This window comes from Sus scrofa, chromosome 14 (genome assembly GCF_054392235.1).
Source record: "Sus scrofa isolate SSC_HxYL_T2T_F1_AM1 chromosome 14, Sscrofa_HxYL_maternal_Yorkshire_Landrace_v2.0, whole genome shotgun sequence".
Taxonomy (NCBI): Eukaryota; Metazoa; Chordata; class Mammalia; order Artiodactyla; family Suidae; genus Sus; species Sus scrofa.
In genome coordinates, this window is record NC_139396.1 from 51,804,898 (window position 1) to 51,830,919 (window position 26,022).

Below are 26,022 nucleotides of genomic sequence, written 5' to 3' on the forward strand. Positions count from 1 at the left end.
GGGAATCCTCAGCTGTTCCTGCTTGTCCCCTTGTTTTAACATCACACTTCTATGACTTTATATACTGGCACAGCTCTGGTCATTATTTCAAGAGTAAAACAAGAAAATATCTGAAAATACCTGATACAGAGTCTGGTAAATAGTAGGTGCTCAATAAACACAAGCTGGATCTGCTCAAATGGACACACACAGACGGCAGGAAGCGAGGAGACACCCTGCCATGTAGGGGGGCCCCTGGCTCAGCCTCACCCTTCTGCCCTAGCTGTTTGCCTGGTGTCTGCAGCAGACCTGGGGTTCTCTGCAGCACTAAATGCGGCCAAGGGCCCTCCCCGGGAGGACAGCATGAAAGGGTCAGCCAAGCCCCACAGCCCCACAGCCCCACGACCCCACTCACTCGGCCTGAGGACGGGCAGGGAGCAGTGCTCGTCCAGCCAGGACAGTGCCGTCCGGTGCAGCTCCTCCAGGCTGCTGGTGGACACCACACCCTTGAAGGACTCAAAGAGTGGCTTGATGATGACGCTGAACTGCACAGCAGGCGGGTTAAAGAAAAGGTAAGGGAGCATGGAGAGAAGGAAGCCCAGTCACAGGCTTGCCTGTGACCAGCTCCCCTTGGGTCTGGCAAGTAACTGCGTGGACAGGTGAGAAAGAGAGTGATGGGCCTGTGTCTTCCCAACCCCCAAATGTCCCTAATTGGTCCTGTGGTCCCCACGGCTTAGTCTGATGATGAGGAACCTGCCACTGACCACAGAGGTTCTGACTCATCCCAGCTCTGCTCAGGGACCAGGCCCAGAACAAAGTAGGGGCCTGGAGCCAGTGCCTGTCGTCTTAAATGCCACCCACTGGTGCCCACTGGCACCACATGCCCTGTGGAGCTGCTGCTGGAGCGCCACTCTTCCCAAGCGACCCCTGCTCAGCCTGTCAGACCCAAAGCCGGGGTGCACATTGTGCACACTGTCAGCTCAGAGCCACCGCGGTGGCAGGAGCTGGGGGTGGGGGGGCGACAAGGCCAGATCTACTCCCATAAGGGCCCCACTACCATCTAGGAGACCAAGTGCAGAGAGGTTTGGGCCCCAGAGGCAGAGCCCAGCACAGACCAGAGAACAACCTGGAGGGAACTGGCTTCAAATCCAAGCTGTGTTGTTTAATTGTTTTGTGAGCCCTGGTTTCATGTGACCCCAGTGCTCCCCGCTGCTGCTAGGACAGGGCTGGTGCCAGGTACTTTAGACCAGATCCCACCTCCTTCCCACCATACTGCTTCTGCAAGCGGCTCGGCACTGTCTTGATTTCTCAAGGACCCAGAGCACAAAGCTGGCCTGTTTTGTGTCCCCAGGAAGCCCCAAGCCTGGATAGTCACCAAGGACAGCTCGCTCCACGCTGCAGGCCTGTCCAGGCCCTTCTCTCTTGAGACAGAAACGAGAATCACCTGTCTTGACAAACTCAATAATGACCATTCAGAATATCTTTCTAAAGAAACTGAAAGGCCAGTGTCACTGGGAGGAATGGGGGACAAGCAAAGATAACCCAAAGATACAATCCAGAACTTCCAATTCTGCAGGGTCCGGCTTTTCACATATTCATCAAACATGTCTCTCATGTGATCAAACTGGCGTCGGGTGACGGGGACGCCTGTGGCAGGGAGCAGCTGCTGACAGGAGCTGAAACGGCAGGAAGAGTGGGGGGAAGCTCAGTGTAGCAGGTGGCAAACGTGGGCCCTGGGAGCTGAGCAGGCAGGCCCACGAGGAAAGTCTGGGGCAGAGAAGGGCCAAAAGCAGCAGTGCTGAGCGAGGAGGCCCCTGCCAGCAACAGGGGAGGACGAGCCCCGCCCCCACCCCCCCACCCCCCCGCGGCCCAGCCTCACAGGATGGTGGCGTTGAGCTCCTCGATTTCCTCTCGAAGTCGCCGGGCCTCCTCCTGCATCTGGCTGCGCTCCTGCTGCAGCTTGGTGATGTACTCCACGGTCTTCTGCAGCGTGATGGCGTGGCTGGTCTGGAAGGGGCGGCCGGGTCAGGGATCAGGGGTCAGGGTCTGTGCCCCTGCCCACCCTAGAGGCCACTCACCAGCTTGGTGTTATTAGAGATCAAACTGTTCAGGGTGTCAAAGCCCATCTTGATGTTGAAGCGTCTCTTCTGCTCAGCTGAAATGTGCTTCATCTGCCGGTTCTGTTGGTGAATCAACCTGTCACTGCCACACAGGGACCCTTCCCCTCACCCCCACCCCATCCTGCAGGCCAGAGTAGGGGCAGATTAGGACCCTGCGGCCTCTAGAGAGCTCTGTGTGTGTTGGGTGGTGACAGAAAGCTAAAAGGCTCTAGCAGGAGCCAGAAGGGGACAGGGTGGGACTCTAGAAAACCATCTCTGCAGAAGGAAGCATAGCCACCCTCACACCTCTCATCCACAGGTCCACAGGCATAGTTCTGACAGCTCCCCCACCCCCTCCCCAGGGCAAGGTCACCATAGGGCTGGGTAGTGGATGGGGGATGGGAGGGGCTGACAAGCTCAAGGTTAAAGCAGCAAACATCCCTGTTTCGGATGCTGCCCCCTCTTGGTGGGACTCCCATTGAGCCTGTGGTTCCTTCCAGTGTGTCTCTAAGTAAGAGACGTAGCTGTCCCAAAGGTCCTTTGATAGGCCTCTCCTTGCCTCCCCATCCTTCCAAGTGAACCACAACCTGAGAGGTACCTTTAAAGCAGCCACATTTTTGAGGTCTGCAGTAGATTTCCCTGAGCAGTTGTTCTGGGGAGACTGAGGGCTGGGGCTCTGTTCTGAAGCACACGGAGAGGCCTGCCCTGAGTTCGGGCAGTCTCGACCTAAGAAGAGCAGAGACTCCCCTCAGGCACAAGGCTGCCCAGGCACACGGGGGACTTGCCCACGAAGGGAACCCCCGGCAGGTCTCGAGTCTCAGAAACCCACCCTTAACCTCCCAGAGCAGCCCCAGTGCAAAAGCTAGAGAAATCCTGGCTGACATCCCGGGTGGGGGCAGGTCCTGTTAGGCCTGCTCAGGGAGGCTGGCTGGGTGCAGGGCTGGGCTCAGGACAGATCTTGGCCGAGCTCTGCAGTCACAGGTCCAGGGGAGCTGAGAGGAGGCTCCACTCCTGATGCCTCCTGCAAAGCCACCTAGGGCTCCAGGGGCCCCTGAGCATCTAAAGGTTCTAGTTCTCACTGAGTGGCGAGCATGCAGCTGTCTGTTCTTCTTGTTGTTGTTATTTAAATTCTACTTGTATGTTTTCTTACACTTTTTTTTGATCTTACCCATCCCCACACAATTTTTAATGGAAAAAAACCAACCAAACAAACCAACACACCTCTCTTTTTACCCAAGAAGGATGTGACAGAGGCAAACTGTGTGTGTGGCCTGGCTAGCCGCACTCCAGGCTCTGAGCTCAGGAGACACGCCTGGAAGCCCTGCCCAGACCCTCTCGGGACCCTGTCCCCCTTCACAGTATGGACAACTTGGGTTCAGGCCCCTCCACCTGGCTGTTCTCCCCATGCACTTCGAACTTCCAGGGATCCACACCTTGGTGGATAAGGCAACATTTACCGAGCCCCCCTAGGGTACCTCAGGCCCAGATCATAGCTAGTCTGTGTATCTTCCCAGATAAGGGTCCTTATTCTTCAAGGCCTGTCCTGGAAAAAGCCCCTCTGTCTGACCGCTGTAGGTAGAGACTCCTCCCCTCTACATTGGAAAGACACCTCTGCACCAGAGGTGGTTTTATTAAACACAACACACTTTGGTCTCCCTTCCGAGGTGCCGTCTGACTCCACTTCACCCCCAGCAGCACAGCCTCCCCTGACCTCTCGGCTCTAATGAAAGGCCAAGCCAAAGAAGAAGGCAGGCACTTGCGAGGCCTGATGGGCTGTGCTGATGCCACCCCAGGCTCATGCTTTCTGGAAACTGACGCCAAGGGCTCCTCCTGACTCCTTTTGTGGGTCAAAGCTGGCAGCTCAGAGGCAGGCCTCTCGGAAAGAGGCTGAGCATACTGGCGCCGCCTGACCACAACACCCTGTGCTCCCCTGGTTTGTCCTCCCTTCAGTGAGCCTTCCCCTTGCCAGGACCGCCGCACTGCCAAGCCTGCAGCCCAAGCTCAGTCCCGGGCACGCATGGCCACCTCCCCAATCCAGGAGCAGCCCATTCACTCTACTCACGCAATCCCGACCGATCCAACCGAAGAGAAGACTCACTTGGGCCCGTGGCAGGGACCGAGGGCGCACCCCCGTGCAGCGGAGCCTGCTCGCCCTTCACCAGGGAGTCTGGCACTGTGCTTGGAGAGAAGAGCCGTGAGACGGGGGCAGGCTGGCTGCCCGTGCTGTGACCAAGGTCTGTCACCAGGATGCTGCTATGGAACTCTGTGACTCCAGGAGCCTACGGGGACACAGGAGATAGAGGTCACCCCCCGACCATAGTCATGCTGGGCGATGGCCCCTTGGGGTTGGAAAGATGCTGAGGGTCTGTCTGGACCCCTTACCCTGGTAATGGCAGCAGGCGTGATGACCATGTTGGACTGAGACACGGTGGAAGCCAGCATCCCTTCTCTCTTCAGAGGGCCTGATGTCATGATCACTGCTTGTGGCGGTCCTGAAAAGGCAGCTGCCAGGACAAGGGGAAGGTGAGGGTGGAGGTCTGCTTCAGGCCTACTCCTGACCCCAGAGCCTGGGCCTGGCCAGGTCACATGTGGGGCCACCAGAAGCAGCACACAACCCCTTTGCCACCACTGAGACATCGCCTCCTCACTGCAGGGCACAGACAAAGCTACCAGGGGTTTTTTTGGCCACACCCATGGCATGCAGAAATTCCTGGGCCAAGGACTGAACCCATGCCACAGTAATGATCTGAGCCACAGTGGATCCTTTAACTGGTAGGCCACCAGGGAACTCTGGACAAAGCTACTTTTTGTAACTTCTCCTTGGATGGGGACAGATTACAGACCACGGAAAGAGGTAACAAGGCAGGACCGTGTTAGTCTCAAACTGGGTTGAGACTAACTTTAAAAGAATGACACAGGATAGAAAAAACAGGCTAGATCACACACACATAGTATTTCATAACTCTTCTGTTTCACATCACAATATGCATGTCACAAGTTTGCAAGCCTTGGGGACAGAAAACATCCCAGGTGGGGGAGGGGGACACCATACCTGCTTCCCTCCACCCGACTCACCTGGGGCGATGCGAGCATTCTTCAATACCAAGGACACAGGCTCTGGTTTGGGAGCAGGCACTATTTTGGGGGGCTGCTTGTGCCTCACCCCAGGCAAGGATACAGGCTTGGGGTGCACAAAAGTTAAACGAGGTTGGGGAGGCCCGACAGTCATGGGCCGGGTGACTGGAGACAGCGCCAGGCCACAGGCGGACATGGAGGGGGTGGGATAGCGGGTTGTGATAATGAGTCCCTGGCTCTGGCTGAAGGTGGTGGCAGAGGCATCATGGGTGAGGGTGGCGGAGGCCGTATGGGTGATGACAGAGGGTGATTTGCTGACTTCGGCAAACTTCTGTGGCTGCAGGAAGGCGGGTGGAGTTGGGGGACTCAGGGCAGTGGCAGGAGGAGGACCTAAGTGCAAGGCAGGAGACACGGGTGCCGGGGCAGGGCTGGGCGAGAGCAACGGCATGGTAAACACGGGGAGGAAAGACTGGGGGACAGTCAGTGGTGGTGCAGAGGGACCCAATTCTGCAGGCTGGACAAAAGGGTCCCCAGGCTGGGAGGTGTGTTCACAGCCCTGCCCATTTGTGGGGTCCAGGGCAGTGACCACAGGGGGTGCGATGAAGCTGTCGGGGAGGCTGGAGGTGGGGAGAGCAGTGGTTGGCAGGATGCTCTCCTGAGAAAAGAAGAGACAAAATGAGGATCAAATGCTGGAGTCACACGGCTGCTGTCTCTCCAGCACCACATGCCACAGAGTCCAACAAGGTACGTGGGGTGCCTGGGATAAAGTCTTGGGCAGAAGGGACTGCTAATCTGGTGGGTCTCCCCAGGTGTTTGCAGGGGCCTTGTTTCCATTAGGAACTGAATGATAACACAGGGCCCAGACACAGTGAATGTCTGCACACCCTTGGCTCTCAGCCTGGGAATATCTTATTTCTGGAGTCCAGTGGGGTCATCCCAAAGGCCCCGCAATCTTCTGTTACAGAGCATAGGCGGCCTGGACTGCAGCTGCTCATGAGGCTCCCCAGGACGTCTCACGTATCCACTTCTAGAGGCCACCCCTTCCTCAAAGGGAAATGCTATAAGGAATCAATTGTTCAGATCCCAGCCTCTATAGAAAAAATTCTTCCCAGAGCCATATGGAAGAAGAGGGGGCCAAGTCGTGGGCACCTCCCTGGATATGGGTACCAGCCTGAGACTCTCTTGAGGGCTAAGAGCCACATCTCACTTAGCAAAGTGGCCCCAGCACCTGGTAAGCAAATGGTGTTGAGTGCTGAGTAAAAAGTCAAAGAAATACATGGAACTTACTAGCGATCCACATTATTCTTTGCTGTCTCCCTGACCCTGTTTTAACCAGTCAAGACAGAATTCGCCACACGCAGGTTATCTGGGGCCTATGCAGGAGCACAATGACAGAGTCTCCCACCTCATGGGTACCTATGGATGCTTTCAAGGAGGGCTAGGATAACTTATTTACACTTTATACTGAGCAACCCCCAGCACTTTGCTTATGACTTTGCTTATGGCTGCAAAGGTTTGTTGCCCAGCCCAGTGCCCCTTCCCCAAGCTCTCTCTACCTGAGCAGGCGGGCTGTTGGGGTCTGGCGCAGCTGCTGAGGCGGGTGCAGGCAGCATGGAGCCAAAAATGGAGCGGCTGGAAGAGAAGAGGTCTGCAAGACAGCATCAGGGGTCTGTGAGCTCTGTGTGCCCATCACTTCATTGAATTGAGATCCAAACAAATCAGGCACTGAACCCCACCTTACCCTGAAGAACGCCACAGCCAGAGGGCATTCCCCCTGAGGTAACTGCAGACAGAGGCCTCTGATTGGAGCTGCACATGCTGGCAACCAGTGTGGGCTCTACAACACTCCCAGGCCTGTGTGGCACCTACTCTTACAACAGCGGGAGCTCAAGGACCAGTTCTAACCCCAAGAAACAGCACGGAGGCAGGTGTGTCATCAGCGCCCTCTGCTGTCTACAGGGAGAACTGCTTACAGTCAGGGCCAAACCTGAGGTTCTGAGACAGGGACAATGAGAGAGCCCACTTCCTTCAGAGAGAACAATGTCCCAGACAGGCTCCCCAAGCCTTGCAGCTACAAAAAATTTAAGAAAAAAAAAAAAAAAAGGCAGTTCTGAAAAACTAAGCCCTGGCCCACTTTAATAGTTTCTTCTCAGAAAGGGAAGCACTGTCCACATTGCGCCAGGCTCACACTCTGCCCCAAGTCCTCACCCTGGAAAGGCTCAAAAGTGTCCATGAAGTCCAGGTTGGGTTGCAAGGGCATCAGCCCCGGCTGAATCATGTCTGCATTTCCCAGATGTGCTATAAGAATCAGAAAGGAGACAGAAGGGTCATTCAACCTTCTCAGGCCTTGCTGTAAGAAGATCTGTTCCAGCCCCTGCTCACATTCTAGATTCTTCCAAGGAGAAAAGTCAGCTACTGGATGGAATGTCTACTGTGTTGAGGGCTCATGGCCATTCTCCACCCTCAGAAGGCAGTAAAAAAAAAAAGGCTAAGTTTTCATAGGAAAGGTAAATTTGAGTATCTGGGAACAGACACTCCCCAGAAGATGTGAACAGCTGTGCAGAGACCCCTTGGTTCCAATTTTCAGACTGTGGGCTCTTCCTTGAGAGGTGATCTGAACGTCTGCACACTGCCGAGTGAGAGGCAATCCCAGAAACGTACCAATTTTCTTGGGAGTGAGTCAGAAGCCCTGTCACCACCCCAGGTACAGGTCCTCTGCTGAGGGGACAGCATCAGAAATGTGAAAGTGGTTCAAGTCAAACTCCCCAGTGTTTTCTGGAAGTGGCTCCACAGGCCTGACAGCAGCCCAGAAAGACTCAGGACACAGGGCCCTCACATATCAAGGAGGTCAGCCAACCCTTCTCCTCACAGCTCACCCTAAACAAGAGGAAACCTGCCTTGGGGGCCTGGCAGAGAAGGAAACATTTCCCATTAAGGGTCTAGGGGCAGGTTACCTATTTCACGTGGGTTGGGCCAAGCCACAGGCGGGTGGGAGGAAAGCGTGGAGAAGAGGGTGTCGCTGAATTCCGACATGAGCATGTCCGTGTCCAGCAGTGTGTCCTCCTCCATGGGGACAGGGGTCTTCCAGCCATCCCCATGCTTATGCCAATACAGCATGTCATCGTCCTAGCACCAACAGGGGGAAGGAACAACCAAAGGGGCCATAGTGACTCAGAGTTCCCAATACATCACACCAGGGCAACAGGCTGCGCTACTTCACAGAGCAGCCAGGCTGCCATGTAAGAGGTGTGGCAAGGTGGTGGGAAGTGTCAGGGAGAAGTCCCTCCAGGCCCCCTAATAGGGAACTGGCCTGTTTCCTTCACATCCTTCAGTAAGAAGGGGGCCCTCCAGCCACAGGGAGAGTCTCTGTCCCCACCATCTTGTGCTGTACCACTGGGCCACCCAAGTCACTGCTGTTTCTTGGCAAAGGTGGGGGGTCCCTGAGAGTCCTCGCGGCTCCCACACTCACTCACTTGGGCCAGGCTGGAGAGGTCCTCATCCTTGTGCTGCTGGAGCTGTGGAGAAAAGGGGAGGGAGGGACAAGGTGGTCACTTGGGGGCCTGGGAGGGGACAAGGCCCTCAGCCTTGCCTCTCCAGAAGTGGGTGAGCTCCAGAAGCACCCGGGCCTGCCCTCTCTGGCAGGGGAGGTCGGTGGGAAGAGGGATCCTGCCCCTGCTATGCCCAGGCCAATGCTGGGCACAGAGGAGATTCCCAACCAGCATAGCTAGGATAAACAGCCCCGGCTCAGAGCTGGAGAAATGTCACACGCAAAGGTCACATGACCAAAGCAAAGGTCACATGACCAAAGCAGACCACCACTTGGGCTGGGCTAGAATGCTGCCCCCCATTCCGGGGGCATGGGGGGGTGGGTGGGCGGCAGCTCCAGCCACAGTCTCAGGGGCCAGTGTCCTGAACTTGAACTGGCTTCTTCCCTCCACTATGGGGCTTCCCGAACGTCTCTCAGGAGCCCAAGTTGGATACCCTTTTCTTGAAGTAGGTTCTCCACTTGTGATACTCTCGGATCACGATCTCAATGCGGCTCTTCCAGTACTTCCCCTCGGTGGTGATAGCCTGTGAGAGAGACACAGGGGGGAGTGAACAGGCAGGGGTTCACCAGCAGAGCCCCCTACAAACAAGCGCGTGCTTGGCTCTGGAAGGCCGGCCCAGGCAATCCAGTTCCCAGAGCCCCACTGTGGGCCTAAGGCCTCATTCAGAGTGCGGCCCATCTCTGCTATGCCCAGCTGGCCTCTGAGAGAATGTGGGCTTTCATTTCACGACCTACGAAAACCTAGGGGATTTGGGGACCCGGGGCCCAGGGGTGGGTCTGAAGCAGGGACAACAGAGTTCCTGGTGCCAGAGGAAATTACAGAGACCAGCCTGGCTCTCCAAGGCCCATGGCCTCTGCCATGTTTCCAAAGGGTGACAATGAATAGCTAGTCCCAGAACTTTCAGGTGGAAAGTGACCTCCAAGATCTAGCATAACCTTCCCATTATGCAGGACGGGGGCCCTGACCAGGATATCCTTGAAGATCCTCCAGGAGCCCACGTCACTTTCAGATTCCTTTTTTCTTTAATGGCTGGAGAATATTAACACAAGTCTCAGATATCCTATCATAATCCCATACAATTTCACCTAAAAATACTTCACTGTGTCTCACAGTGAATAATACACTGTTATTACCAGGCCTAAAAGAGTGTTATTCCTTAGTGCCATCCAGCACCAGATCACATTCCACGGCTCCAAACCACCGTGCAGTACGTTACTTTCCAAGTTTTCCCCCTTTCGTTGTAACCGTGAGACATGCTGGGACAAAACTAAAATGATGCAAAAGAGTGTAGTGTGAAAGAGTCTTCCGTCCTCCTCACTCTAATCCCACGAGTACAAGATTTCTGCACAGCCTTTGAGACACTTCCTATACATACGTGTAATCACACAGGCACACGCTTTAAAAAACTAACCTAAAGACACTAAAATACTGCTGTGCTACTTGCTTTTTTCCATTTACTATCTTTTCAACATCTTCCCCCCTCAGCATATGAAGATCTTGGGGCCCTTCTTTAATGGTTACAGAGCTCTGCTTCTAAGGAGTCATGATGTTAGAGGGAAGGAGAGGGTTGGTCCCCGGGTCTGAGAAGGGGGAGACTCTGGGGGGGGTGTCAGGGGCCACCTGCCTCCCCCGTATCACCGTCACTTCTCGGGGGTCACAACAGCTGCCAGCCTCCCTCTGCAGGACCCAGCCTCATCCCACCATGTGAGTCACCTCCTCTTGAGTGAGGGCGTGTCATGAGCCAAGTACCTCTGGCCGGCGGTGCTCATCCACTTCCACAGAGCCATCCAGCGGAGTGACAAAGTGACACACGGGATTCTTGCGCTTTTCCAAATCTGGAGGTGAGCAGTGAGACCTTGTCACTATGGCTGAGACCCCTACAAGAGCCTTGCCCCTTCTGTCCACACCTCACCCTCAGGGAGCCCCTTCCAAGGGTTTTTTCCTTCTCCTTCCCTCAGAAAATGAGATTTCAGGGAAGTAAAGGGGTCCAGGTCAGAGGAAAGGAATCTGTCAGTGATGTGTGGGCAAGAAATGGAGTCTGGCTGATCAAGAGGAGCACCAGCCTGAACCAAGGGGACCCTAAGCACGCTCACCTGCTGCAGAGGTCACCTGTCCCCCGGCACCCAAGCCAGCTGGACACAAAGCACGGCCTGGGCCTGCATCCTCTTAGATCGGCTGAAAAATAGGAACTGTTCCCTGACTCTCCAAAAGTCACCCACCCTGACGTCCCAGCAAAGGACAAACCCCACCCTCCTCTTCTGCCTTTAAAACATTGGCTTTTGTCACAGTGAGCATGTTAGGGTGAGAGCAACTGGCTAAAGCTTCTGCCTCCTGCAGACTATGGGCACCTTCATGACAGACGCCTGACTCTGCTGATGGTGGTTAAGTGTCCAGTTCACTGGGATTTGGCTTGGTTTTCCTATCCTGCAGACTGCCCGAGAAACTTCTGTCTGACACACAATGTTCCAAAAGCAGGCTCCGGGGCCCGGAAGTGCAGAGGCCTCTGGATGGCAGAACCTGGAGGGCCTCCTGCCCAGCCACATGGCACTTACACTGCATGTACCATGCCCGCCAGATGGCGTTGTTGAGCCGGATCTTGTCTCTCCACTGGAGCTTCAGGCCCTTGAAATTCTTCCACTTTGGAGACACCAACTTGCCACTGAAAGGTAAAAGGAAGAGGGGACACTTAGTGGTTTCTCTGAAAATGAAATGAAATAAAAAAGTACCACCCTATCATTCCAGGTCTCAAAATTGTGGATTAAACCATTGCAAGCCACAAGCTAGGCTTCAAAGAATATACAAGGTACTTTGGGATTTCTTCAAAGTGATATGGATGGGGGCCATGGTGTTGGGTATGGAGGGAGCAGGACTGGCCATAGGTTTGTAATTGCTGGAGAGGGTTCACTATCCTAGTCTGTCCACTTTTGAGTATGTTTAAAATTTTCCATAATTGTGGAGCTCTCGTCGTGGCACAGTGGAAAGGAATCTGACTAGGAACCGTGAGGTTGTGTGTTCAATCCCTGGCCCTGCTCAGTGGGTTAAGGATCTGGAGTTGCCATGAGCTGTGATGTAGGTCGCAGAGGAGGCTCGGATCCTGCCTTGCTCTGGCTGTGGTGTAGGCCGGCAGCAACCGTTCTGATTCAACCCCTAGCCTGGGAACCTCCATATGCCTCAGATGCGGCCCTAAAAAGACCAAAAAAAGAGCCCTTGCACACAAAGCTGAGAGCAGGCAAGGAATGCTCCCTGGTGGCACAGCCTTCTCAGTTTAGCTTTCCAAGGGCTGTGCCTGGAGCCTCCTTGAGCAGGTGGCCTAGGGCTTCTCTTTCTCAGATGGTTTGAGATGGGCAAGGCACTATTTCTGGCCCATACCAAAGGGGGTTCTGTGGGTTCTACATCACTTCAGGCCACAGCCCTGCCCCTTCTCCAAACCCATTCAGAAATTCCACGTGACAAGCAGTGGTATGCCAGCAGTCACAACAGCTAGTCTTCAAAGACAGCACCCAAACAACAAACACTCCCTCAACCTGAACACCTGGTTTATAAAGCAAAAAGCTCCTTGCTCTGCACCCCGCAAACCTCATGCCCATCCACCCTCTGTTCCCAAAACCCAACACCAGGCCAGGCTTTGGATTACAGGCCAGAGGGTTGTGAGCATCCCCCAAAGAAAATGTCACAGCAAATCTTCAGGGAATTTGAGGGACAGACAATAGCAGCCTCAGCTCACAGGGTCAGGGGCTCCTTAGTCACACACCTTCCTCCTCCCACTGCACTGCCACTAAAGGTACTTCTACACATCAGCTGTCATCCCAAGTTCAACAGCCAGCAGCCTGCTTTGGAACCTCTATAGCATAACCTCATACTAGCCATTAATTTCCACAGTCACTTAACTTCTCAGACACCCCAGTTTCCTGGGTAAAATCACAATAATACCACTGTCTCCAGAGTGTTTTAACAGGGATTAAATGTATAAACACACACACAGGATTAAATATACAGGATTAAACACGAAGGATTAAATTCACAAGGATCAAAAAAACACACGCGTGTACAGACATACATAGACATACAGACAACATACACATTCTTAGACACAATAGGACAGGTAAACCCTAAAGTAAAATATCAATGTGACATATTAATAACCGCCTCAATGATATGGATTTAAGTTATTATTGAAAGGCCCGGGTTTTTTTTGGGGGAGGGGCATACCCACATGCAGAAGATCCCACAGATGGAACCTGAGCCACAGGAGTGACAATGCCAAACCTTTAACTACTAGGCCACCAGGGAACTCCTAAAGGCCTGGTTTTTAACACCTCTTAACTTGAAAAGTCCTTTCTTTTTGTCTGCCAAACTCCTGGGGCTCTGCTTCCTCCATAGGAGGAAAAGGTGCACCTACATGCCTCTTGATACCAGCAAACAGAGACATGACCAAAGGCCAGCCCTGACTTCCATGCAGCTGCAGAGCCACTGGCTACTTTAGTGCCTTGAAGGCAGAGCCTGGGTCCACCTTTTTTTTTTTTTTTTTTTGTCTTTTTAGGGCCACACCTGCTGCATATGTAAGTTCCCAGGCTAGGAATCAAACTGGAGCTACAGCTGCAGCCACTGAAATGCAGAATCCGAGTCACCTCTGTGACCTACACCACAACTCACAGCAACACCAGATCCTTCACCCACTGAGGCAGGCCAGGGATCAAACCCAAGTCCTCATGGATACTAGTCAGGTTCACTACTGCTAAACCATGACAGGAACTCCACCTACCCATTTAATAAGCTTTGAGCACCTATTGTGTGTCATGAACACACTAGGAGCGGAGGAGAGAGAGCACGAGGAGGTGGAGAGGTCCCAGCTCCCATGGAGTGTGTGAGTTGCTGAGGGGAAGTCCTGCCTATGAGCTGAGTGTCTCGAACAGGAGCCAAGGGCTATGGGAACAAAGCTGGACTAACTAACCCTGTCTGAGCAGTCATGAGACGCCTTCTGGAAGAGATGATGTCTAAGCTGAGGCCTAGAGGATAAGGAAACTTCGGCTAAACCAAGGAGAGGGGGAGAGGTCTATACTGGTCTTTCTGCCTGGCTCTGAGGTGGGCAAGACAGGCTGGGTCAAGGTGTGGAAAACACCCAGCTTGGTCAGGGCCTGAGGGCAGGGGTGCTTCTAGGCCAGGCTAGAGAGCAGGGTAAACACCAGAGTGCATCAGGCCCCTCCTCTGGGCAAAACCACCCCCCTTCTTGTCCTCTGCCAGATCTTTTAGCAACATGGCAGGGAGTTCCAGGAAAAAACAAAACAGGAAACTCTCCCTATCTTTTTATTTCCTTAAGGGAAAAAACCTTTTCTATAACTAACAAATTCCTTGCATTGAAGGCCAGAATTCAAACACCACCTTCTCTGTATGGTCAGCAGGCCCAGAATCTGCAGAGGTGGCAGCAGGGGACAGAAGCAGAAGGGACAGGATGGAAAAGGAGGACCCCCGGGAGGAGAGCCTTTGCTGTCCTGCATGTTCTATTAAGCACTAACCACTGGGCTCAAATATAAACCCACCCTTACTCCTGCTTTGTTACGCAAGACAAAGTGGCTGCTGGGAGCATAAGAGGAGTCAGATTGTGCTGACAGCTTAATTACTCACCACAGAGGGACTGGGAGATGCAGAGAGTGATCAGACCTTGGACACCAGAAGTCAAATCTGAGAGGGTAGAGTTCTGGCTTCTCATCTTCCCGCTCAGCTGCTGGGCTATTTCCCTCTTGCTCAGTGTTTATGTCCAATTGCTATCACCTGTCACCCTAGGTCCATAATATCCCAACAGCCAACAGGCGGCGCTCAACCAACACTGAGAAGTCAGTCTGAAACCAAAACCAAAACCTGAACCGCCTGGAGGTGGGGAGAGTGAAAGAAGAGTGTCCAGGACCCCTTAGGGTGTTGCACGGCCCTCCCCCACAGCAATGTCAACACCAGGTCTGAAGAAGCAACACAGCAGCCCTCTGGCATAGAGGGATTGATTACTGGGCAAAACGGACAGCTGGGAGAACTCTGGACACATTTCTGGACTGTTCCTCACTAAAGGGCTTCTGGGGGCCTCTGATGTGACATCAATGTCACCCCTCCATGAGGAGGGAAGACATTCCTATGCAGACATTTGCACACCGGGACCCTTCCCATGGAGGTGCCTGGAGTCTAGTGTCCAAGGAACATAAAGCAAGAGCTATTCTGAAAGCTCTAATAGGGAACTCACAGCTCCCTGGTGGTGAGTGGTATCCCTGCAAGGCACCTAGGGTTGGACTTCTGCTCCCCTCAGGCTGCACCAGATGCAGCTGATGGGGACACTCCTCAGTGTAACTCAGGGTCTGCCATGTTCCTTCTTTAAAGTGTCACCAGAAACAGAGTATCAAAATTTCTGAGCCCACTGGCTTCCCCGCAGTGAACAAAAAGACCTCCCCTGGCCTTACCTCCCATCCTCCTATATGCCGAGCAGCCCCCAGGGCTTCTTGTCAGACAAGGACCTCGCATTCACCCTCCTCCACTCTCCTGGGCTGGGAAGGCCCGGGGTCTGGGTCTGATTGGCACGTGGGAGGTGTATTTAAATAGCAGATTACTAAGTGAGGGCTAAACTTTTCCGTAAAGAAAATCTTCCTGTTCCCCTGCCACAGCCGCCCTTCCTAGAAGATAGGTTCATGGCACGGAGCAGGAAGTCCAGAGCACAACAAAGGCCTCTCTCAAAACCGCTGTCTCTTCAGAGGTCTCTTCAGCGGTCTGGCAGGAGACTGCTTTGGAATGGAAATGAAAAGGCAAGCCCTGCACAGACAGGAGCTGGAATTAAGGGGGGTGGGTACTGGGACAGGGATTTGGGGCTCTGTTGGTCCCAGGTAGGAATGGCTCCTAACTCCTGGTCAGACCCCTCTCTCCAGAAGAAGGCAGGCAGGCAAAGGCTCTGTGGGGCCCAGAGGGTGGAGTCCATGCATTTGGTCATGAAACCGTATTTGCGTGTTGGGAGGCAGTACTTCTCCACCATTCCTGATGCTTCCTGGAAACCCATCAGCAAAACATTCCTCCCCCTGCCTCCCCCTTCCTCCCTCCCAGGGAGGTGGAGTGGGTGTGCTACAGCAAGTGTGCTTCCAGGTCCTTCTCCTTTCCTCCTGAGAGCAAGCTGCCTACAGAGGGCCCACACCCCTCTGAGGAGAGCCTGGGATGGCGGAGGCCTCTCTTAGAGCCCGACGCCCAGGGCTGCCTGGAAAGGAGTCTGGGGTTCCCTTAGAAGCAGCAACTCAGCTTGATCAACAATACAGGGAAGAGTTTAGCCAGCATCTGCTGAATCTTTTTTGTTGTGGGAAAATACAAGCAATATAAAAGTGGCCATTTTAAAGTCTACAACTGAGTGGCGATAAGTACATTCACAGTGCTGTGCAACTATCACCGCTACCTGGTTTCACTGCTGATTTCATCACCCTAAACGGAAGCCCCATCTGTCCCCATTAGCAGTCACTCCCTGTTATTTCCTCCCCTGGCCTCCGGCCACCACTCATCTTTCTGTTTCTATGGATTTGTTTCTTCTGGACATTTTGCATAAAATGACAAAATATGTGGCTGGGCTTCTTTCACACTTTGCACAATAGTTGTAAGGGTCGTCCACATTGTAGCCTGTATCAGTACTTCCTTCCTTTTTATGGCTGATTCATATTCTATTGGATGGAGAAACCACATTTTGTTTACTTCTTCATCTGCTGTTGAACATTTGGGTTGTTTCATGCTTTGGCCATTGTGAATAATGCTGCTGTGAACCAACTCCAGTTTTATTTCCTTCTCAATCAACTCAGAATCTGGCAAGGGAGAGAGGTCTGATCACTACAGGCACTGGGGATAGAAGGATGGGCAAGTTTAACAACTGTGGACTTTGTTGGAGGACGAGTAGATAACTGTCTATCGACACTCCAAACGCACATCCCCTCTGACTTACGATGCCGCTGTTAGGAGTTGAATCTACAGAGCCATTCACACATGGACACAAAGACACAAATAGAAGACATTAAAACTGCAGCTCTGTTTGTGGCAGCCAAAGGCTGGGAACAACCTGGACGTTCATCAAAGCAAACAATACACATTTACATGGGCTATTGTACAGGCAAGAGCTGTAAGATGTATGAAGCTGGCCGGGGGGGTGGGGGACAACCAAGGTACAAGATATACAGGATGGCCATCATGTGTATTTGCAACAGGGAGATACGCTCACAGACACACACTCAGGAAGGGAGGGAGGAAGACCACCAGCCAATCAACGAGGACACACAAGAAACAGGGAACAGTGTGAGCTGAAATGGAGAATTACCTGGGCTCGGTCGGAGAGTTAGTGTTCACTGTTTATCATTTTATACTGTTTAAATATGACATAGGAATTTTTTTTCTTAAATAAACAAGGGGAAAACCAGGTATAGTCCAAGACCTTGTAGGGCTTCTAGTTAATTGGGGAAGGCAATTAATCACATGAGCAGATATAATACTTGTGCACAAGTCAATTCTGTGCCCCAGATCCAAATACAAGGATAATGGTTATTAAGTGGTTTCTTTAATGAGTGAGTGGATGAATAATGCTCAGACTGGTCTCTCTTCCAGGATTCCGACTCTTTTTCTTCAAAAGAGCGGTCTCTATTGGCTTTTCCTGGGATCTGGGCCTGGTTCCACAGACTGCTAGGAGCCAAAACTAACAGGCTCCAGACAGACAAAGGTTCATTGAGGAGCCAAGGCGTGGGGAGCAGCCACGGCAGGGGTAGGGCAGGAGGAGAGTGCCATATTTTGTGGAATCGCCCTGGAGCCATGGGCCCTCCACCCTGGGCCACCTGCCCAAGCAGAGTCTCCGCCCAGAGAAAGCCTGTGAGGTTTTCAGACCCTGCTCCCATGCCCAGACAGGGACTTCTCTCCTGCACCCCAAATTCGTCCTTCCCCTTGAGCACCTGGCTTTTTTTTTTTTTTTTTTTTTTTTTTTTTGTCTTTTTGTCTTTTTGCCATTTCTTGGGCCGCTCCCGCGGCATATGGAGTTTCCCAGGCTAGGGGTCTAATCGGAGCTGTAGCTGCCAGTCTACGCCAGAGCCACAGCAACATGGGATCCGAGCCACGTCTGCAACCTACACCATAGCTCACAGCAACGCCGGATGGTTAACCCACTGAGCAAGGGCAGGGACCGAACCCGCAACCTCATGGTTCCTAGTCGGATTCGTTAACCACTGGGCCACGACGGGAACTCCTTTTTTTTTTTTTTTAACATTCAAAGAAAGTCCTATTGGGGAAGCAGGCTTGGAGGGCAGTGGCAGCAAGGCAGGAATATGGGTTCCTGAGGTCCTCATTCCTGGTATGTTCTACTGACAAGGTGAGTGGGTGGGTATGTAGTGTGTGCTGAGCATGTGTGTATGGAGTACACATGTGTGTGGTAGAGATGAGCATGGGTGTTCTGTGTGTGCTACATATGGCATGTGTGTGAAATAGAATGCACCTGCAGGTGTAGGTGTGCTAGTGTGTCTAGGTGTGTGTCTGCTCGTATGTGAGCGTGTTTGTGAGGACTGTGGTAGTCTGTTTTGTGTAAAAGCAGGGAGTAATCATCTCCACGACTATCAAAAATTGGAGCACCCTGATGGAGCTGAAAGGGCCAAATGGGACCAGCTGCAGCAGTGACTCCCCTTTGCCCTGGCTGTGAAAGATGGCGACTTGTGTCCTTGCTGGGGGCACTCCCTCCTGTGCTCTGGCTCCCGCCTGGAAACCACTTCCAAGCAAATGAGAAAACAATGTGGTTTCCATTTCTGGACGCATGGCATAAGCTGTTGGAGCCCCCCCTTCGGGAGAAGGGTGACAATCTTGGCCTCCCCCACAGGGAGGGCCACAGGTAGGTGTGGGAGGACCAGGCCTCCACGGAGGCAGTGCTGGCCACATCCAGGCCATGTTGCAGAGAGCTGGGGTTGAACCTTGGGCATGTTTCTGAGTCTTCCAGCCTGGAGTTTCCCATCAGAATATAGCCATAACTGGGCTTTCAGCTCAGTCAGAAGCAGGGATGTGGAGCGGGGCAGGGCACCAGCTAAAGCCATAATCATGTTTATTTGCCAGGAGAGTGAATTTAAATCCAGAACCCAGGGTGTTACCGACTCCTCTAAACTGAGGACGGGACCAGATTTACAACAGGAAAAAGTGTTGCCTCACTTTGCATCACTTGCCAATAAAATACTTTAAAAAATTTGCATATTAGCCACATCTCTTTAATTTTATGAGCTGTTTGTGCCTCTCTAAAAAAAAAAAAAAAAAAAAACTTTTGAGTTCTGTCGTAGTGCAGCAGCAATGAATCCCACTAGGAACCATGAGGTTGAGGGTTCAATCCCTGGCCTCGCTCTGTGGGTTAAGGATCCGTCGTTGCTGTGAGCTGTGGTGTAGGTCGCAGAGGTGGCTCGGATCTCTCGTTGCTGTTGTTGTGATGTAGGCCAGAGGCTACAGCTACAATTTGACCCCTAGCCTAGGAACCTCTATATGCCACAAGTGCGGCCCTGAAAAAAAACCCACAAAAAAACAACTTTTTTATTTTGAAATAATCACAGACTCACAGGAAGCCCAAAAAAATAGTAAAACGCACCCCATGTACCCTTGGTGGTGGCACCTTCTCTAGCTAGAGCACAATCTCAGCAGGAAACCAGCTTTGGGACATTATTATTAACTGGATGACAGATCTTATTCAGTTTTCACTATCCTTTGAAATGGTACTTGTTTTTTTCTTGCTATTTCATATCGGGAATACTATAATATTAATGATATTAATGCTTTGTGGTATTTCTGCAAATGTTCCCCCGAGGTTTTGGGTTTTACTTCTTTTTATACCATGTCTTTGGATAAGTAGGTTATATTTTGTGTAGTCATATCTAATGGTGTTCATTTCTTTTTTTTCCTTTTCTTTTGGGTCTTTTTAGGACTGTACCTATGGCATATGGAAGTTCCCAGGCTAGAGGTCAAATTGGAGCTGCAGCTGCTGGTCTGAGCCATGTCTGTGACCTACACCACAGCTCATGGCAACACCAGATCCTTAACCCACTGAGCGAGGCCAGGGATTGAACCCTCATCCTCATGGATACTAGTCAGGTTCCTTACTGCTAAGCCACAATGGGAACTCCATCTACTGGTCTTTAGAGTTTCTTTTATTGCGTCCTGCATGCCCACCCACCCTATCCAGAGATTTACTTTTCGTTTTAACATTTTTTTAGTTCTTTCAGCCTTACTGATTTTTAAATAAATTGAAAGAAAATTCAAACAATATGGAACAGTACAAAGAACAAAAGCAAAGTTGCATGTAATTCTACCACTTAGAAATAACCATTGTTTAAATTTTGGTGATAACACTGCGTAGTGAAGAAATAACCTTATCCAAAGAGAAGTCTCACCCTTGTCCTGGGTGGAGGTGACCTCTGGGCCACTGGAATGTCCTGCCTGACAGGAGTATCTTCCTTTGCCTGGTGCTTTAGCCCCAGGACAGTCTCACAGTGTGACTTATGATGGGCGCTCTGCTATGGAAGTGGGTGGGTATAGGTTACAATCTCCAAAGTAACCAATGCCTGAAGGTATCAGCTGTCTTGGGCAGGGGTTGGAGACTTCAGGTCAGCCACAGCAGAAACCTTGAATACCAAAGACTCGGTGAGCTTCCCTGTTGGCTGTCCTCTGAGGGCACTATCACACAGTGAGGCTGGGGCAGGTACTGCTGACCACTGCAAGACAGGCTACATCTGAACCTGCCTTGGGCTCTGCCCTATGCATGTGTCCCCTTGGCTGTTTTCATTTGAATCCTGTCCCTGTGAAAAGCTGTAACGGTGAGTATAACAGCTTTTAGTTGAGTACTGCAGTCCTTCTAGCAATTACAGAACCTGATGATGGTTTTGAGAACTTGCAATTAGTGTTACAAGTGAGGGAAGTCTTGTGGACTATTCTAACTTTGTAGTTGACCCTAAGTGCTTGCAATATATGAAATATATATTTATTTGATTATGTATATACGGGTATACATATTCAGATGAAAACATGAATAAAAATATTTAAATACAAGAGATTAGCATATGGGAAAAGAATCTGAAAAATGGGGATATATAAAAAAACTGAATCACTTTGCTATACACCTGACTCTAACACAACACTGTAAATCAACTTACTCCAATATAGAATAAAAATTAAATTCAAAAATATGTATTATATATAAGCAATCATTATTTTGTTTCATAACCTGTTTTTCATTACAGAATCTTAGATACAGAATATATGATTATATATATTTATCACAGTCTACTTAAGTAGGAATTTGTTTATATTACTGAACAGACACTGTTTATTTTTTACTATTATAAACAATGCTGAGAGAAACATACTGCTACTTAACATTTTTGTGCAATTACAAGTTGGTTTCTGTGAGACAAATTCCTAAAAATTAGAGAGCTGAATCAGAGTGTATGTGTACATTTATAATTTCGCTATACTCAAAGAATCTTTCAAAGTTTATACTAATTTACACGCCTAATAGCAGTTCTCATTTCCCCAAAGTATTACTCATATTAGTTATTATTAATGTTTGCTAATCTTAGAAGCAAAAGTTTAGCTTATTAACTTTTTAGTTCCTGCTTCTTAGTATCTTTTTATGTTTATTAGCCATTGTTTTGTTTGTTTATTTGTTTTGGGGGGGCACCCTACATCATATGGGCATATGGAGTTCCCAGGCCAGGAATCAGATCTGAGTTGCAGTTACACTGGATCCTTTAACCCACTGTTCTGGGCCTGGGTGCCAGAGCTCCAGAGACACTGCTGATCCCGTTGCACCACAGAAAGAACTTTATCTAGCCATTGGATTTTTAAATATTAGCTGTCTGCATGTTCTGTTCATTTTCAGTTCAAAACCTCTCAATTTGATTGAAATGTCTGCAATACACATGGCAGTTAATGTGCCCATCTTGACTATTTGTCATTGCCTTGACTATTTACAATGTGCTTTGTTTTGGTTTGGTTTTTTTACTCTATTTAACTGTTCTTTTTTCTTTTTCTTTTTTGTCTTTTTAGGGCTGCACCTGTGGCATATGGAGGTTCCCAGGCTAGGGGTCAAATTGGAGCTGTAGCTGCCGGCCTACGCCAGAGTCACAGCAACACGGGATCTGAGCTGCGTCTGCAACCTATACTACAGCTCACGGCAATGCCAGATCCTTAACCCACTGAGCAAGGCCAGGGATCAGACCTGAATCCTCATGGATACTAATCGGGTTCCTTAACCACTGAGCCACAAAGGGAACTCATTCACTTTTTATATTTAACTGATTCGTCTGGGGAAAAAAAATAAATTTAGTTCTTTACACAGCTCACCAAAATAAATTGTGACCAATTATTTATCTCAGTTTCCCTCACTATCTTATGCTATTTCCATTAACATATATTAAATTATAATACACACCAAGGTCTGTTCTGGGGCCTCATATCACTGATTTGTGTTGAATCCTGTGCTGGTATTACAGTGATTTAAGAATGATAAATTTGTGGAGTTCCCTTTGTGACTCAGCGGTTAACGAACCCGACTAGGATCCATGAGGATGAGGGTTCAATCCCTGGCCTCGCTCAGTGAGTTAAGCATCCAGCGTTGCTGTGAGCTGTGGTGTAGGCCGTAGCTCCAATTTGACCCCTAGCCTGAGAACTTCCATATACCGCTGGTGTGGCCCCAAAAAGCAAAAAGAAAAGATAAATTTGTGATACACTTTACTATCTAAATAGTGTTAGTCCCCATCATCTTTTAAAACAAATTTTAGAATCCTTGCCTTTTTTTTTTTCCTCCAACTTTACAATCATGTGTGTTGTCAAATCTCAAAATAAAACTATTGCGGTATTTTGATTGAAGTTGCACTTGGTTAATATATCACTATGGGCAGCCCTGACCATTACAGTGAGGTAATGGCCCTAGATCAGCCTATGTTTCTCAAATGACTTAACCTATTTAAAAAGAGTAATCTGAAGCTGCCTTGTATGTCATAATTTTCTTTATATATGTCCATCACAGTTCTAATAATAATTAAGATAATGTAAAAAAGTTTAAAAAAAAACAAATCACATAGTTACACACCCAAACACAAGTCCTATCCACATTTTATTGTATTTAGCACAGCCCCACCTAGGTGATATGGTAACTGCCACCCTCGCCCTAATCAAAGTGGCCAACCCACAGATACAAAGTGAGAAGTTTCTATTATACTCAGTACCAGGAATAGCTACGCTCAAAGAATACAGCCTTTCCCTAGCACTTTCATCCACCTACGGGAAAAGGTAATTAGCAGGTTCAGGTATTCACAAAGGTTAAGATTTTTATGTAAGGAAAGAAAAACTCCACCCCATCAGACACCTGGCATAAAGAGGAAGTAAGTTAACAGAGGTCTCTGGCCAGGGTACACACCTGGAGTCAAGAAACTGGCTGCCAGGGATGTAACAGAAACAGATCATGCTTGCAAATGTTTCTGAGTTCCTAAGAGGACTGGCACGAAACGTGTTTGTTATTATCATCATTATTCGTTATTTCTGAGGCACCACCGGCTACATAACCCACTTAAAAGGCAGAGAAATCTGAAGCTGTCTGATACATTTCAAAGGATAAGGTAACACTCTCCAGGTAGCCAAGACCTATAAATAGGTTTTAAAAAGCATTGGCTCCTTTTCTAAAAGCCAACTCTGACTATTAAAGAAAAATCATGGAAATCAGTTCTCTAGTTAATTTGTAACCCCAAACCTTTGACAATAACTTTGACAACATGACAGTAAGTTAACTAAAGTTGGTATGGGTATCTCTATCAAATTCTAACCTTTCTGGGGCCAGAAGCTGGAGCGAGTAGTTAATTCTACATAGCACCTCTCATCATGCCCTGTGTAAAGTGGAGCTTAACACCAGAAAAAGACTGACAATACCTGGAATACTTTCAGGCTTTTTTTTGCTTGCTTACTGTATTTCAATTTAGGTTTTTTTTTTTTTTTTTTTTTTTAATGATTATACAGAACACATCAACATCTGCCGAATTACAAATTAATCAAATGCAATGGGAAATATGTAAATTCCAGGCCCTTTCCAGTGCTCTTACAATCTGTTCTCTTGGAAGGAATTCACGAGCTGTAATTCTCGAGGAGATTCTCATCTGTAGGTTTTAAGATTTTGCATCATGCACGTGGGCTATCCACAGCACGAGTTCTGTAGCCAGAGTAATCTGCTGAAATACCACTTTCTTCATGATACTATCCTGATTCATCCACCCAAATCAGTTATTTAGCATTGTTCTAGGTGCCATGGACAGAGCAGTGAACAAAATCAAGTCCCTAGCCTCTGAGAGCTTATATTTTCTGGGGGATGATAGACAGGCAGACAAGCATGCTGTGTCAGAGTAGGACGGTCACTCAGTGGCCTGAGGCAAAAGCTAGGGGGAGGGAGGAGGTGAAGTTTACACTGGGCTACCTCAAGGTCCTCCAGGCTTGCTCTGGGCTCCTCCCCTTGGCCTCCCTAGCACCCAGGAAGTCATAACAACCAGGACAACACACATCTGTTCATATCTCTCTCCTGCTGAGACTCTGCGGGGGTTCCCCCACTTGTCAAAAAGACCTGGGTTAAACAAGAACCTCATTCACCTTCCTCCTGGACGGCTCCCAGTAAAAATGAGTCAGTTGGACCTCACAACACCCTGTGCCCACCACAATCTCGGCTCCCTATGTGCATGTGTATCTGTGGACGATGTGTCTCCACAACGGACTGCATTTTCCACGAGGTGCTAACTCCGTCTGTTTTGCTCACCAATACTCACTCCGAGTCCAGCACAGCGCCACCACACAGCACATGCTGAGGGAGCTCCCTTCTGCCCATGGGGCCTCCCTCTGCAGGGTCTGGCCCGCACCCCCTGCCCAGTGGCCCCTCCCGGTCACACCCCCTGCCCAGTGGCTCCTCCCGGTCACCCAAGTCCTTGTACAGGTGTGTTATCGTCCTTTTTTCCTCAGTTTATGCTTCCTCCTGTCCCACCTCCCTTCTCCGCCCCCCGCCCCGTCATTTAAAATCAGACCATACAGCTTTGTAAATTAACTGACTGTACCTTTTCCCAGGTTTGCTTCACTGTAGAGAGCTGGCCTCACTGAAAAGGAAGGTCTATTACAAACTGAAAAAGAGGAACCCAGGAGCCAGGCTCCTGCACTGCAGTCCCAGTTCCCATGCTAAGTAGAGTGTGACGCCATCTCTCTACAAGTCCTTTCTTTGTCCTGGCCTCAGTTTCCCCTTTTCGGATCAGAGAGAAATGCATTAGCATATCCCAACTTCCTTTCAAGTTCATAAGGTCTAGGACCGCACCCTTCCCAAGAAAGGGGACGGCTGGCCCGAAAGAATACAATTGAGGGGTGTGTGAGGGCAACACCACTTACCATTAAGCAAAAGAGGGACTAGAAAAGTCTGTGCCATGCCTACCACAACCACAGACTTCTGGCTTATCTCTGAAGAGGGGAGTTTTAAAAAGCACATAAACAGGAGTTCCTGTCGTGGCTCAGCAGTTAACAAAATCTACTGGCATCCATGAAGACATGGATCTGATCCCTGGCCTCACTCAACGGGTTAAGGATCCGGCGTTGCCATGAACCGTGCTGTAGGTCACAAGCGGCTTGGATCTCAAGTTGCTATGGCTGTGGTATAGGCCAGTTGCTGCGGCTCCAATTCAACCCTTAGCCTGGGAACCTCCATATGCCACCGGTGCGGCCCTAAAAAGACAAAAAAAAAAAAGCACATACACAAATAAACAACTTGGCATAGCCCTCCTCACATAACAGAAATTCCCAAATAAAATCTGTTCTACCTGAGCCTGCTAAAGAGAATTTCCCTTCCACCTGCTGCTGAGGATCAGCTGTCACCCTCTTCTCTTCCTCTTTTCATCCTCCTCCCATGCATGCTTTGGAATCGACTCGTTCACCTTCTGAGTGGCAGAGGCTTTGGGGATGAGCAGGAGAGCTGGAGACTAACCCACTAAACTGAAGGCAAAGTGGATCATCTCAGTTGGATTGGTCTCTGCTTCAGAAACGCTGTACATCTCCACCTGGACCCAGGTGAGATGAACAAGCCCCTCTGCTGACCTTGTCCCCAGAGACACATGTACACATTACATCTTTATCGCATCCAAAACACCTACATTTTTCTCTCTGATATACCCATTTTCACGATGCCCTTTCTGTCAGAAGGGAGAATTTGATACTTAGAAAACCAAACTTAAAATCAGTGGTGACAGATAAAAAGAAGTTGTGATTTATTATCATATCCGAATTTTAACCTGAGACCTTTATGAACC

General features: G+C 50.1%; 1 protein-coding gene across 12 annotated transcripts in view; it reads right to left on the bottom strand.

The window, feature by feature from the left end:
- The window catches only part of MLXIP (MLX interacting protein), a 76,030-nt gene that overhangs the window by 10,259 nt on the left and 39,749 nt on the right, over positions 1-26,022 (bottom strand). For 4 of the 12 annotated variants that reach the window (XR_014827256.1, XR_014827255.1, XR_014827257.1 and 1 more), the window contains exons 2-16: positions 11,254-11,360; positions 10,451-10,536; positions 9,135-9,224; positions 8,627-8,668; positions 8,108-8,279; positions 7,362-7,451; positions 6,710-6,801; positions 5,154-5,808; positions 4,461-4,582; positions 4,177-4,357; positions 2,677-2,804; positions 2,058-2,159; positions 1,859-1,986; positions 1,532-1,655; positions 395-524 (exon numbers count right to left, since the gene is read on the bottom strand). Coding sequence is in view for 4 of the 12 variants with exons in the window: in XM_021073761.2 (XP_020929420.1) it covers positions 395-524; positions 1,532-1,655; positions 1,859-1,986; positions 2,058-2,159; positions 2,677-2,804; positions 4,177-4,357; positions 4,461-4,582; positions 5,154-5,808; positions 6,710-6,801; positions 7,362-7,451; positions 8,108-8,279; positions 8,627-8,668; positions 9,135-9,224; positions 10,451-10,536; positions 11,254-11,360 (2,249 nt within the window). In the remaining 8 variants the exon portion in view is untranslated. Of the gene's footprint in view, positions 1-394; positions 525-1,531; positions 1,656-1,858; positions 1,987-2,057; positions 2,160-2,676; positions 2,805-4,140; positions 4,358-4,460; positions 4,583-5,153; positions 5,809-6,709; positions 6,802-7,361; positions 7,452-8,107; positions 8,280-8,626; positions 8,669-9,134; positions 9,225-10,450; positions 10,537-10,794; positions 11,361-26,022 lie in introns of all 12 variants that reach the window. The other 8 variants (XR_014827254.1, XR_014827253.1, XM_021073760.2 and 5 more) reach the window with 4 other exon arrangements.